The sequence below is a fragment of the Miscanthus floridulus genome, chromosome 6 (assembly GCF_019320115.1).
Source record: "Miscanthus floridulus cultivar M001 chromosome 6, ASM1932011v1, whole genome shotgun sequence".
NCBI classification, from domain to species: domain Eukaryota; kingdom Viridiplantae; phylum Streptophyta; class Magnoliopsida; order Poales; family Poaceae; genus Miscanthus; species Miscanthus floridulus.
In genome coordinates this window covers 94,464,001-94,475,498 of record NC_089585.1, presented here as the reverse complement: position 1 = coordinate 94,475,498, position 11,498 = coordinate 94,464,001, and the positions used below count along the sequence as shown (strand labels likewise).

The window sequence follows — 11,498 nt, the reverse complement described above, 5'->3', positions numbered from 1 at the left end:
AATATCCAAATAATATGATTGCGGTTCGCAAAGTGTTTTCAGAAGGGCTACTTTATTTCCTCAGCTTATGAGAACCCTGTGCAGCACAAGACGAGAGGCATCCAACTTCATTTACTACTCCGGCCATTGTTCCTTTTATCTTACCAAACAATAACCCCGTTCACGGGTCTAAAACTTTGGCTCAAACGGACTGAAAACATCGTTCCGGCTAAAAAAAAGAAGCTGAACAAATCGAATATGGGGTAAACCGAAGAGAGCAAATAGTGCCTTGCCACATGCAACCAGAGGCTACACCGGCCATTGACTAGTTTATTTTCTCGCAAACAAATTATTTAGGGGCCTTTCGGTTATTCAGGAATGGAGGCATGAACCAATCCAGTTGATGAATTGTTATACAAATTACACAATCACTCCAGCTGGGAATAGTTCCAATCCATGAATCCTAAACAACCGAACAAGCCCTAATGAACAACTCAGCTCTGGTGTCGATCCGGAGTTCATAAAGAACCAGAAGTGCAGCTGTAGGCTTCCACTGGAACAGCTCAGATCTTCGGTGGTGGATCCTGGATACCGCAGACCAAATTGGCAGGTACAGCTATATCCATCATCTTTGGATATGACAAGTTCAAGTCTGCCCAAGATGAGACCAAATGATCAGACTTCTTTCTTTCAGCCCAAAACAAGAGGATTAATTTGACAAGCAAAGTGAACATGTCAGCAGAAATGTGGCAATTCGGTATGAACCAAATGTACATATCCACTTGAGAGAACTTACTATTCATGATCGTCTTGAAAGTTTCCTGGATAAAAAAATATATATATAATTAGAAAAAAAAACATTGGTAGGTGAAATTTAAGAATTTCTTTTCCCTTTAGCTTTTTAAGAATTTCAGCCTAAATAGAAACTACCAATTACCTTATCTTTCGTGAGTCGAGCATTATAGGCAACCTCCTCTTCAACAGTACTTACCTGCAAGAACATAGATCGAGTGACTGCTAGCCTGGCCGGTGAACTTCAAGATACCAAGCGACTCACCGTGAAACCTTTATAGTCATGAGCAGGATAAAGCAGTGTATCCTTTGGCAATGTGAAAATCTGATCAGGATACAAAGTTTCAGTTAGTTAAGTTCATATTTTGTCATACAATTATACAGGATAAGATTTTGCATGCTTGCCTGTGAATGCACTGACTGATACAGTTGATCAGAACTTCCTCCCTGCAATAATACAGAATAAATGCAAGCTATTAATAGAAAATCACACATCTACGGTTAACCAAAATTCCTCCAACATATGAATTCAGAACTTTGCCTCGCAACTTCAGACACTTGTATGTAATGGTGCTTCCTTAAGCTTTATATGATTAGACAGACCACAACTACTATTTTCCTGTTCGCTAGCTTGTGAAGAAACTACCTAACCATATTACCTGGAAGTCTGTCCTTCCACATGCCCGGATAATTAAGGCATCACCAGTAAAAGCCATCCTTGGTGAAGGTTGCCCGTCAGCATCACCTGTAACATAAGTCACACAGCCAGAGGTATGGCCTGGAGTAGCTCGCACCTGAAATGGAATATTTTATTTCCATATAAAATTCCATATCCACCAATGCAACAAGAAATTCCTTAAAGTCGATCAATTTTAACGCACGTTCTCAGCTGAGGGTTGTATCTTGTATGTGATATGCATGGATTTAAGGATTTTGTTCATATTTTAGCAGCTATTGATGTGACAAGAATTGCAATACATTTATAAGCGCAAACTTTCAGTTCAGAGAATTCCGTTTCGAGCCATAATATATGTACAAACAACGATAGATGGATTCAAAAGACGAACAGCAATAAAAATACATGCCACATATTACATAACAACTTACTAAATCATTTACATTAACATCACTTAATTTTCTATGAACTAAATTAAAAGCATATTTATAAAATTCAACTGTCAAACATTAGAATCTTCAAACGTGAATTGTGTATAAACAACAGATCAGCTTACAAACATTACAAAGCAGTAAAAAAATTACGGGAGAAAAAAAAATGAACAGAAAATGGTAGTTTTATAGAAACATTTTAGTAGGAACAGTTGTATAGCTAAGCCAATTTAAGAATTCAAAGCCAACTGGCGTTCATGAAAAAAATGCTTCAAAGTCCAGACTCTTGTATTTAACGGAAGCATAAAAAAAATCTTCAACAAAAGTGACCAACTGCAACTTCTACATTTCATGAAACACAGGACAAACAATTTTCAAAATTCTTGATTCAAAATCAGTACCACTCGCCCATTAAGTTCAAGAAAACCAAAGAGCTTAAGAGAACTAGTTACAGTATTCTCCTTACAACAACAACAACAACAAAGCCTTTAAGTCCCAAACAAGTTGGGGTAGGCTCCTTGTATGTGACATTTTAAATCTTGGAATTTATGTATACTAAATGGATAAAGCAGAACGTAGTAAAGTAGTTTGTTAGAATGTGGTTGTACCTCAAGAAAAAGGTTACCAAAGTGTATTTTGTCCCCATGATCAACAAAATGATCAGCTTTTGCTCCACTAGCTTTTGAAATAACAGACTTAACTCCAGGTAGCTTAGTCTGCAAGTTCACACCATTAGCTAACCATATTACCAAAGAGAACAAAGCATGTAACCGTGAAAAGAAAAATCCATCAAAACAGTCCTAGAAGCATAAAACTGCTTACCTTTATTAGTCCTGTTCCAGTGACATGATCAGCATGTACATGAGTATTCATAGCATACACAAGATTTAAGCCCAATTCCTTGATAAGATTAAGATCTCTGTCAACTGTTCTGTCGACAGGGTCAATCAGCTGATCACACAGAATCAAACATATCAGATGGAATCATGGTATTGGACCAAATGTATATATATTATATATTTATACATCAATCAAGCATGGATAACATTACTGTAGCTCAAAACTTGGTCAATAATTGCTTCTGCTTTAGTTAATTACTTATGTGGTGTATCCTATGCCAAGTGTTGAAATTTTGGTTCGCACTGTTTGATAGACAAAGTGACAAACCCACACGCAGCTCAGAAAATTTCAATGTAATATTCAATTAAAGGAAAAGGAGAGAGAGAAAAATTCTCCCTTAGTTTGCTTCAGTCAATAGAATCCTGAAATTCCAGACGATTTAAAGCATGGCTTCAAGTTAATATGGGAACCCTCAATACAGGTCAGATGCAAACGTGATTCATTGAAACTAAGTACTGAAATCAGCCATGGATGTAGGATAAGCAGTTTGAACTCCAACTACTACAAAATTACTGAATCGACGCAATCCAATTGAACAAACTGAAATCACTTCCATAACTTATATAAGTGCAGATTCTGAATTGACGAATTACAATCGCTCTCACTAATTGCAACATACTCATGAGAGGTATAAGAATCACCAAAGATCAAATTCGGCCACGAATTACAAGCAGGGAGTAGTAGCAGTTGCGCAGATGACAGGCAAATCAGTTAATCCTGTTGCAGATTGGTTCAGTGTTCACTAATAATAATCGCACCCACCGTATCTACATTCCGATGCTGCAGTGGTTATGGTTTGAACTCGACGCAAATAGTAACAGCTCAGTTTACTGTGTGCAGGCACATGAAACCCAATATTGGCCACGCGGTCAAGCTACATAGCAAATCCATTCCCACCAAAATTAACTACCCAAGCCAATGCCAGTCCAGTTCCAGGAGCCAAAATAGCCTGAAGCTCTGAGCCAATCCCAATCCCAACCCCAACCTATGAAGCGCTGGATGGACTCACCACGGCGGGCTTGTCGGGGTCGGCGACGTCGGCGAGGAGGTAGGTGTAGGTGGAGCTCTCCTTCTCGAACAGCTGCCTGAATAGCAGCCTCCTCTCGGCGCCGGAACCGGCGCTGTACGTCGACGCCATCGCGAGGGCCGGTAGTAACGGCGCGCGCCGCAGGACCAGCCGGGGAGCGCAGGAGGCCGCGGGCGTCAACCTGGCTGCGGAAGCCAAGCGCGGGATCAGGCGGAGCGGAAGAACCATTGCCCCGCCCCCTCGCCTGCTATATACTGGGAAGGAAGGGAGGGGGGACGACCTGGTTGTTATCGCCGCGATTTGGACGGGGTCGTGGACCTCGCGGGTGGCGTGGTTGGGTTGCTTTGGGAGGTGGGACGGGCCAACGAGGCGACGAAGTAAAGAATTCGGGCGGGGAGCGAACGGGCGACGGGGGCAATGGGGGATGTGGCGAGTTCGCCGAGGGCGGAGGAGCCGCCCGGAGAGGAGGGCAGCTGGAAGCGGACGCGAGGCGAAAACCCGCGGGCGGAAGGAGTAGCGAAAACCCGCGGCGGAGGAGCCGCCGGGAGAGGAGGGCAGCTGGAAGCGGACGCGAGGCGGGAGGCGAAAACCCGCGGCGAGAGGAGTCGGCGACGGGGACGTGTTGCCCGCCGCAAACTGACGAGGTTTATGCGCATCGGCATCTTATCGCGACCCAATTTTTTATAATTTAGACTCTCTCCAAGCATGAGAGCGCAAATATCAGACCCATTCCGCATTTGAGTCCCGTACAGAAAAATACGTCACGGACCTAAATCCCTCGTTCTCCAACGACGAACCCAAAACAAGACTCAGCGCTCCTCGCCGGCGGCGCTGCTCCGGCCCCAGCCCGGTCCCCGCGCGCCTGGTCCTCCCTCTGTCACCAAGCAGCACCACGGCCACGCCCTTCCGCGCTGCCTCCAACCGAGTCCGGCCGGATCCGGGGAAGAGAAGGCAGGGGCGCCGGGGAAGGAGCCGGCCGGCCGGATCCGGGAAAGAGAAGGCAGGAGCTCCTCCGGTCGTGCCCCTCCTCCCCAGGCGCAGCGCCTCCAGCCTCGCCTCCAGCGCCCCCTCTGGATCTGCACGTAGGTGCAGACGACGCCGGAGGAGCCGCTCCCGTAGGGGCACACCTCGCCGCGACGTCGCCGGGGATGTGAGCCGCTCGCTGGGGATCCACACAGGCTCGCCGAGGGAGCAGAGCCGCTCGCCGCGACCTCGCCGGGATCCGCTTTTGCAGGGGCACCAGGTCGCCTACCCCTGCTCCCTCCGATGGCGGCCAGGCGGATCCGGGCTCCACGATGGCAGCCGCGCCTCCACCGACCTCCATCGGCCCCGTCCCTGTGCAGCGTCGGTCGCTCCTCCCTCTCTCTCTGCAGCGTTTTGCGTCGCCGAGAACGACGACGCTTTTTTGCCTTCCCACTCGGTTCCTACGCAAAATGGGTGCCGTCTTTGCGTCCTCCGTTGGAGCGTAATTTGAGGACGCAAAACACTGTGCGCGAGGTATTTTGGGTATAGGTCACCGTTTGCCTTCCCGGTTGGAGACAGTCTTAGGGCCTTGTTTAGATTGCAAGTTTTTTCACTCTCTCTCCATCACATCAAATCTTTGGACACATGCATGGAGTATTAAATGTAGATAAAAAAATAACTAATTACACAGTTTGATTGTAAATTACGAGACGAATCTTTTGAGCCTAGTTAGGCTATGATTGGACAACAATTATCAAATACAAACGAAAGTACTACAGTGCCAAATACTGATTCCTAAGCTCAATCTAAACAAGGCCTAGCTTTTTTTAAGGAAATTTAGGTTTGGTCTCCTGCGAGACGTAAACTCATCTTCGAACCCTAAGATCAACGTCAGGACTCATGACGTCGAGGTAACACGTTTCAACGCCACAGATCTTGGCTTTGAGGTGCCTGGTCGTGCACAGCAGACATTCTAGATGACGTTGACGTGGCTAATACCTCGACACCAGAATACATAGCGCCGAGCTCAGCGTCATAGATCTTGACGCCGAGCTCGGTGCCACATATCTTAGCGCCGACTTCGGAGCCCTGTAATCTGGCGAGGTGGCAGCGCATCATCGTTCGGGTTCCCGCCGCCATGTGCCGGTGCTCGGAGTCATATCCGTCCTCAGAGGTCAGAGCCCAGAGGCACGCTGCTGGGACACAGACGGACGGGAACGAGATAGACATCGCGCAGCTGCAGCGCAGCAGGTTGCATTGCATTGCAGTGCCCACTGCCCACTGATGACTGGGCAGTGGGCACTGCAATGCAATGCAACCTGCTGCACTGCTGCGTGAACCAATGTCTGTCCTGTTCCCATCCGTCTGCGTCCCAGTAGCGTGCCTCTAGGCTCTGACCTCTGAGGATGGAGATGACTCTGAGCACCGGCACATGGCGGCCGGAACCCGAACGGTGATGCGCTGCCACCTCCGCCAGATTACATGTTGCCGACTTCGACGCCATAGATCTTTGGCGCCTATTCTAACGTCGAGGTATTGACCACGTCAACACCACCTAAAATATTCTGCTGTGCACGGCCAGACACCTAAGAGTCAAGATCTGTGGCGCCATCAAGAAATGGTTTGCGGATACGGCTGCAAGGAAGTGGAAGGACTACAAGGCAAACTTAAAAGATAAGTTTTTTTATGAAACATTATCTCTTTACATGTCTTAATGTGCACATACACTTCACTGGTAGCAGGTCAGGCCCCTCGGAGTCAAGATCTGTGGCGCCGAGACGCCGAGACGTGTTACCTCGGCGCCATGAGTCCTAGCACCGACTCCCAGGGTCCAAAGATGAGTTTACGTCTACCAGAGGACCAAACGTAAATTTTCTTAAAATAAATGGTTAAATTGTAAAAAAAATGGGTTATCGCGATGCTCAGCTCAACGTTGTCGTTCAGTAGTCCATTCAACTTGATCGGACCAGAATTCAAATTTTGTACTGTACCGAATAATTTTTTAGAAAAAATCTTCAAGCAATCGACAGCCATTTGAGGCTGTAGATGAGGATACAGGTAATTTGGCCGAAAATAGACACGAGTAGTCGTCATTTGAATGAAATTGAGGCCACGTTTAGTTCGGCCGAACCGGCGCCGCCAAAGCACTGTAGCCACACTGTAACTACAGTGTCGTTTTGTTTTTATTTGGTGATAATTGTTCAATCGTTGACTAATTAGGCTTAAAACGTTCGTCTCGCAAAGTACAACTAAACTGTGCAATTAGTTTTTGATTTCGTCAACATTTAGTACTCCATGCATGTACCGTAAATTTAATGTGATGAGAAATCTTTTTTTTACATAGTATTAAAGTTGGAAATTTGGTGAAACTAAACAGGTCCTCAAGAAGCAGGTAGCAACAGCTTGTCTTGGTGCAGCTGTGCATCGTGTCAGCTTGGCATCCGACAAATCACGAGCCATGCCGTTAAACGCTAGTGGTCACTGACATCATGGATTACATACTGTGGAAAGGATACCGGACAGTAGTAGGGCCTTGTTTAGATTGTAAGTTTTTTCACTCTCTTTTCATCATATCAAATCTTTGATATATGCATGGAGTATTAAATATAGATAAAAAATAACTAATTACACAGTTTGATTGTAAATTATAAGACAAATCTTTTGAGTCTAATTAGGCCATGATTGGATAATAATTGTCAAATACAAACGAAAGTGCTACAGTGCCAAATACTGATTTCTAACTTTAATCTAAACCGGACCTAGTTCTGGAACTTCCAAATAATTAATGGCCATAAACTGAAACCTGTGACATCTTTGCGTATTATTATACAAGTTGGTGCGTGGGTGCCATCAGCCATGTCGATCACTTGCGTATCCAATTAAACATTTTTAAAACGTATCTTGATCTGATTCATCCTTTTTCAGTCAGCTTATTGCTTGATAGGGCACCAAAGATGAATGCCAATGGATTAGCTTCGCTGTCCGATCAAGCGAGCCGAGTAATCACGCACTTGTTCAGGTGGATACCAGCAGTGCCGAAAAGAAAAAGGTCCTGGATCAGCAAACAATTACCAGTTCTGTACCTGCGTATACTGCACTTGGACAGCTGACAGCAATTTTTTTACGTCAGCGATTGGCACGGTTGGCATTTGGCACGCAGGCAAATCTCTTTCAGTGAGAGGTCCCGGTCGCTTCGAGAAATTTAAAGGAATCTGTGAGAGGAAAATACTGTTCCGGATGAAAAAAAAAGAAGCGGATTAAGTCGGGTTTAAGGACACGCGAACGGGGCTAGAAAACTTTGTAGCCAGCAGCGTACAAGGTCTTTTTTCGAAAGCTTGTATCAGCACGTGCTTCATTAAAAGAAGTGAGAACTGTTACAAACCCTGTGGCCCACAACGGTGAGATGCCGCAGCCAACCAACGGGCGGAACACAGACAGTGATCACCGGCTTCAACGGTGGAGCTAAACAGATGTACTAAGCGAAAAACTATTTGCGCGACTGGTAGGTAACCTCACTCTCTAGTTCACTACCGTGAACAGCGAAGACAAGGACCGAAACCCGGCGGCGATGCAGGCGTCGGCTTCCTTACGGATAATGGCAAGGACCTCACTTGAGGTAACAACCAATCTGTTCTTGAACCTCACTACACCTTGATCATCAATATTAAAATGAGGACCACGTCCTTTGGCAATTAACTTCTTGATGTGCGGGATTTTCAGAGCATCATGCCTTTGCTCTATAATAATTTGCTTGAGTAAATCCGAGACTAAAGAAATATGGGCTAGCACCTCAGCATGGTTGAGAGACAAGGGTGCTTCTTCAACTTGATATGACTTCTGGCTCAAAGCATCAGCTACCACATTAGCTTTTCTAGGATGGTAATGAACCTCTAAATTATAATCCTTGATTAGCTCTAGCCATCTCTGTTGCTTCATGTTCAGCTCGGACTGAGTGAAAATATATTTGAGGCTCTTGTGATCCATATAAATATGCACCTTATTTCCCAACAAATAATGCCTCCAAATTTTTAGAGCGTGCACCATAACAGCTAGCTATATATCATGGGTGGGATAATTCACCTCGTGCTTTTTCAGCTAGCGTGACGCATAAGCTATCACACGTCCATCCTACATAAGCACGCATCCCAGTCCAATCCTTGAAGCATCATAATACACATTAAATGGCCTGTCAATATCTGGTTGGGCAAGAACAGAAGCAGTGGTAAGAAATTTCTTTAGGGCTTGAAAAACTTCTTCACAAGCCGGACTCTATACAAACTTGACATCCTTCTAGAGCAGCTTGGTTATTGGTTGAGCTATTTTGGAGAAGTTAGGAATGAAGCACCGATAATAACCAACAAGACCAAGGAACTGACAGATCTGATGCACGGACTTTGGAGACTTCTAATTTAATACATCTTGCACCTTGTTTGGATCTACAGAGATACCTTCAGGTGTCAGAACATGTCCCAAGAACTGCACTCAATCTAACCAAAACTCACACTTGCTGAATTTGGCATACAGCTTGTGTTCCCTTAATCAAGTCAGTACTATCCAAAGATGCTGTACATGCTCTTTATTGTTTTTGGAGTGTATCAAAATATCATCAATAAACACCACTACAAACTTATCCGACTCCGACATGAAGACTAAATTTATGAGATACATGAAGAATGCAGGAGCATTGGTGAGACCAAAAGACATGACTATGTATTCATACAACCCATACCTAGTAGAGAAAGTTGTCTTTGGTAATTTTGTGACCGGATCTTAATTTGATGATACCCAGAACAAAGATCAATCTTTGAAAACACTTTGACACCAACCAACTGATCAAACAAAGTATCAATATGAGGTAAATGATACTTGTTCTTAATGGTTACCGTATTAAGAGTGCGGTAATCCACACACATCCATAGAGTACCATTCTTCTTCTTCACAAAAATAGCTGGACAACTCCATGGTGAAGAGCTAGGATGGATAAATCCCTTCTCTAATAATTCCTCTAACTGCTTCTTCATTTCAGCTAGTTCTTTAGGAGCCATACGGTAGGGACACCGTGAAATAGGAGTAGTGCTAGGTTCTAACTCAATGGAAAACTCCACATCTCTGTCTAGTGGCAACCTAGGTCGATCTTCAGGAAAGACATCCGAGAACTCACAGACCACAGGAATAGAGGCAAGATCAGGAGAAACTTTAACATGAGTGGCAACTGATAAGACTGGATCAGAGGGCATAAGAAGATACATCCTATCCTCAGAAGAAGGAAGCCGTAACTCAACAACTCTCTGCTTAAGCTCTAAGACTACCCCATAAACTCACAACCAGTTCATGCCCAGAATTGCATCTATGCCTTGCTCGGGCAGCACCATGAACTAGAGGCGGTAAGTGTGAGTGGCTAGCACTAATTGAACTATGTCCATCCGAGTATTAATGCACAACTATGTACCCGAAGTACTGATTCTATAGGGAATAGGAATAGCCATAAGAGATATATTGTGCCTCTGTGCAAACCCCATGCTTATAAATGAATCTAATGCACCAGAATCTAACAACACATATGCTGGGTGGGAATCAATGATAAACATACCAGTCATCACCGGTTCATTCTACAAGATTTTCTCAGCCTCAGTGAAGTTAACTTGCCCAGAGCGGCTTACGGGCACCTTCTTCTTGATAATCATCCGCTTGACCAAATAGGAGTTGGCTGAAGGCTGGGAAGATTGCACAGGCTAGTTTTGTGGACACTCTCGAGCATAGTGGCCTTTCTTGCCACACTTGAAACAAGCACTAGGCTTGTTCCCCTACCTCTAATGAGGTGGAACCTGCTGTTCCTAGGGCTATTGTTGTTGCACTTGCTGAGCAGATGCACAATACTAAGTGGGAGATGCCTGGTAGGTCTACTGAGGTTAACGAAATGGCTACCCACCCAAAGACTGATAGGGCACCTGCTTGACAACCTATACCTTCTGAGCCTAGGAGTGACTAGAAGACCTAGTAATCACCCGCTTGTGCTTCTACTCAGCCTAAGAATCACGCTGAAGTCCCTCCATGGCAATAGCAACATTCAACATAGCACCAAAAGTCTGGTAGTTCCTTGTGTACAGCTCCTTCTATAGACTGCAAGAGAGGTCGCGGTAGAAACGGTCCCTCTTCTTCTCATCAGTATCGACATGGGTCCTAGCATACTGTGATAGATGGTTGAACTTGTTCACGTAATGCATCATAGACATGCTCCCTTGCTTTAGGTCTAGGAACTCCATCAACTTTCGATTCAGCACACCAGCAGGAATGTAGTACTCTCTGAAAGCAGCGGTAAACTCCTACCAAGTCACACAGTGGTCCACCGGCTGTATGGCATTGAACTTGTCCCACCATGTACTAGCAGAACCCAATAGCTGCTAGCGCACCTTCTGCTCCTCAGTTATAGTGAGTAGTAGAAACTTCTGCTCTAGAATATAAAGCCAATGCTCTGCATCCAGAGGCTCAGCAGTCAGCATGAACATGGGTGGGTGCATCTTCAAGAAATCTTGGTAAGAACAGGGTCCCTCGAGACCGCAAGCACCACCCCCATTCCCACCATTGCCTCTGTGGCCCTCATGGGCGAAGCCACCAATCGCCTGAGCTAGCATCTCGAAGGCACAGGCTAACTCACGCCGAGTAGCCAGCATCTCCGCCATCATCTTTGCATGGGTCATCATAGGTGGTGGTGGTGTTGGAGGAGGAGCCA

General features: G+C 45.3%; 1 protein-coding gene across 1 annotated transcript; it reads right to left on the bottom strand.

Moving 5' to 3' along the window:
* Positions 1-308: 308 nt before the first annotated feature.
* Positions 309-4,457, bottom strand: LOC136458677 (persulfide dioxygenase ETHE1 homolog, mitochondrial-like). Its single transcript, XM_066458606.1, has 9 exons — positions 3,788-4,457; positions 2,701-2,829; positions 2,487-2,594; positions 1,431-1,565; positions 1,177-1,218; positions 1,037-1,096; positions 917-970; positions 776-800; positions 309-631 (listed from the first exon to the last, which is right to left on the bottom strand). Exons 1-9 carry the CDS (start codon positions 4,031-4,033, stop codon positions 543-545), a joined length of 888 nt encoding a protein of 295 aa, XP_066314703.1. The 5' UTR covers positions 4,034-4,457; the 3' UTR covers positions 309-542.
* Positions 4,458-11,498: the final 7,041 nt, after the last annotated feature.

Excerpts from the sequence above, each read along its gene's own strand:
- LOC136458677 (XM_066458606.1), bottom strand. The coding sequence starts at position 4,033 with ATGGTTCTTCCGCTCCGCCTGATCCCGCGCTTGGCTTCCGCAGCCAGG. Across the intron at positions 2,830-3,787 it reads ACCCCGACAAGCCCGCCGTG|CTGATTGACCCTGTCGACAG; the intron begins GTGAGTCCATCC and ends CTGTGTGATCAG. Across the intron at positions 1,219-1,430 it reads GTGGAAGGACAGACTTCCAG|GGAGGAAGTTCTGATCAACT; the intron begins GTAATATGGTTA and ends GTATTATTGCAG.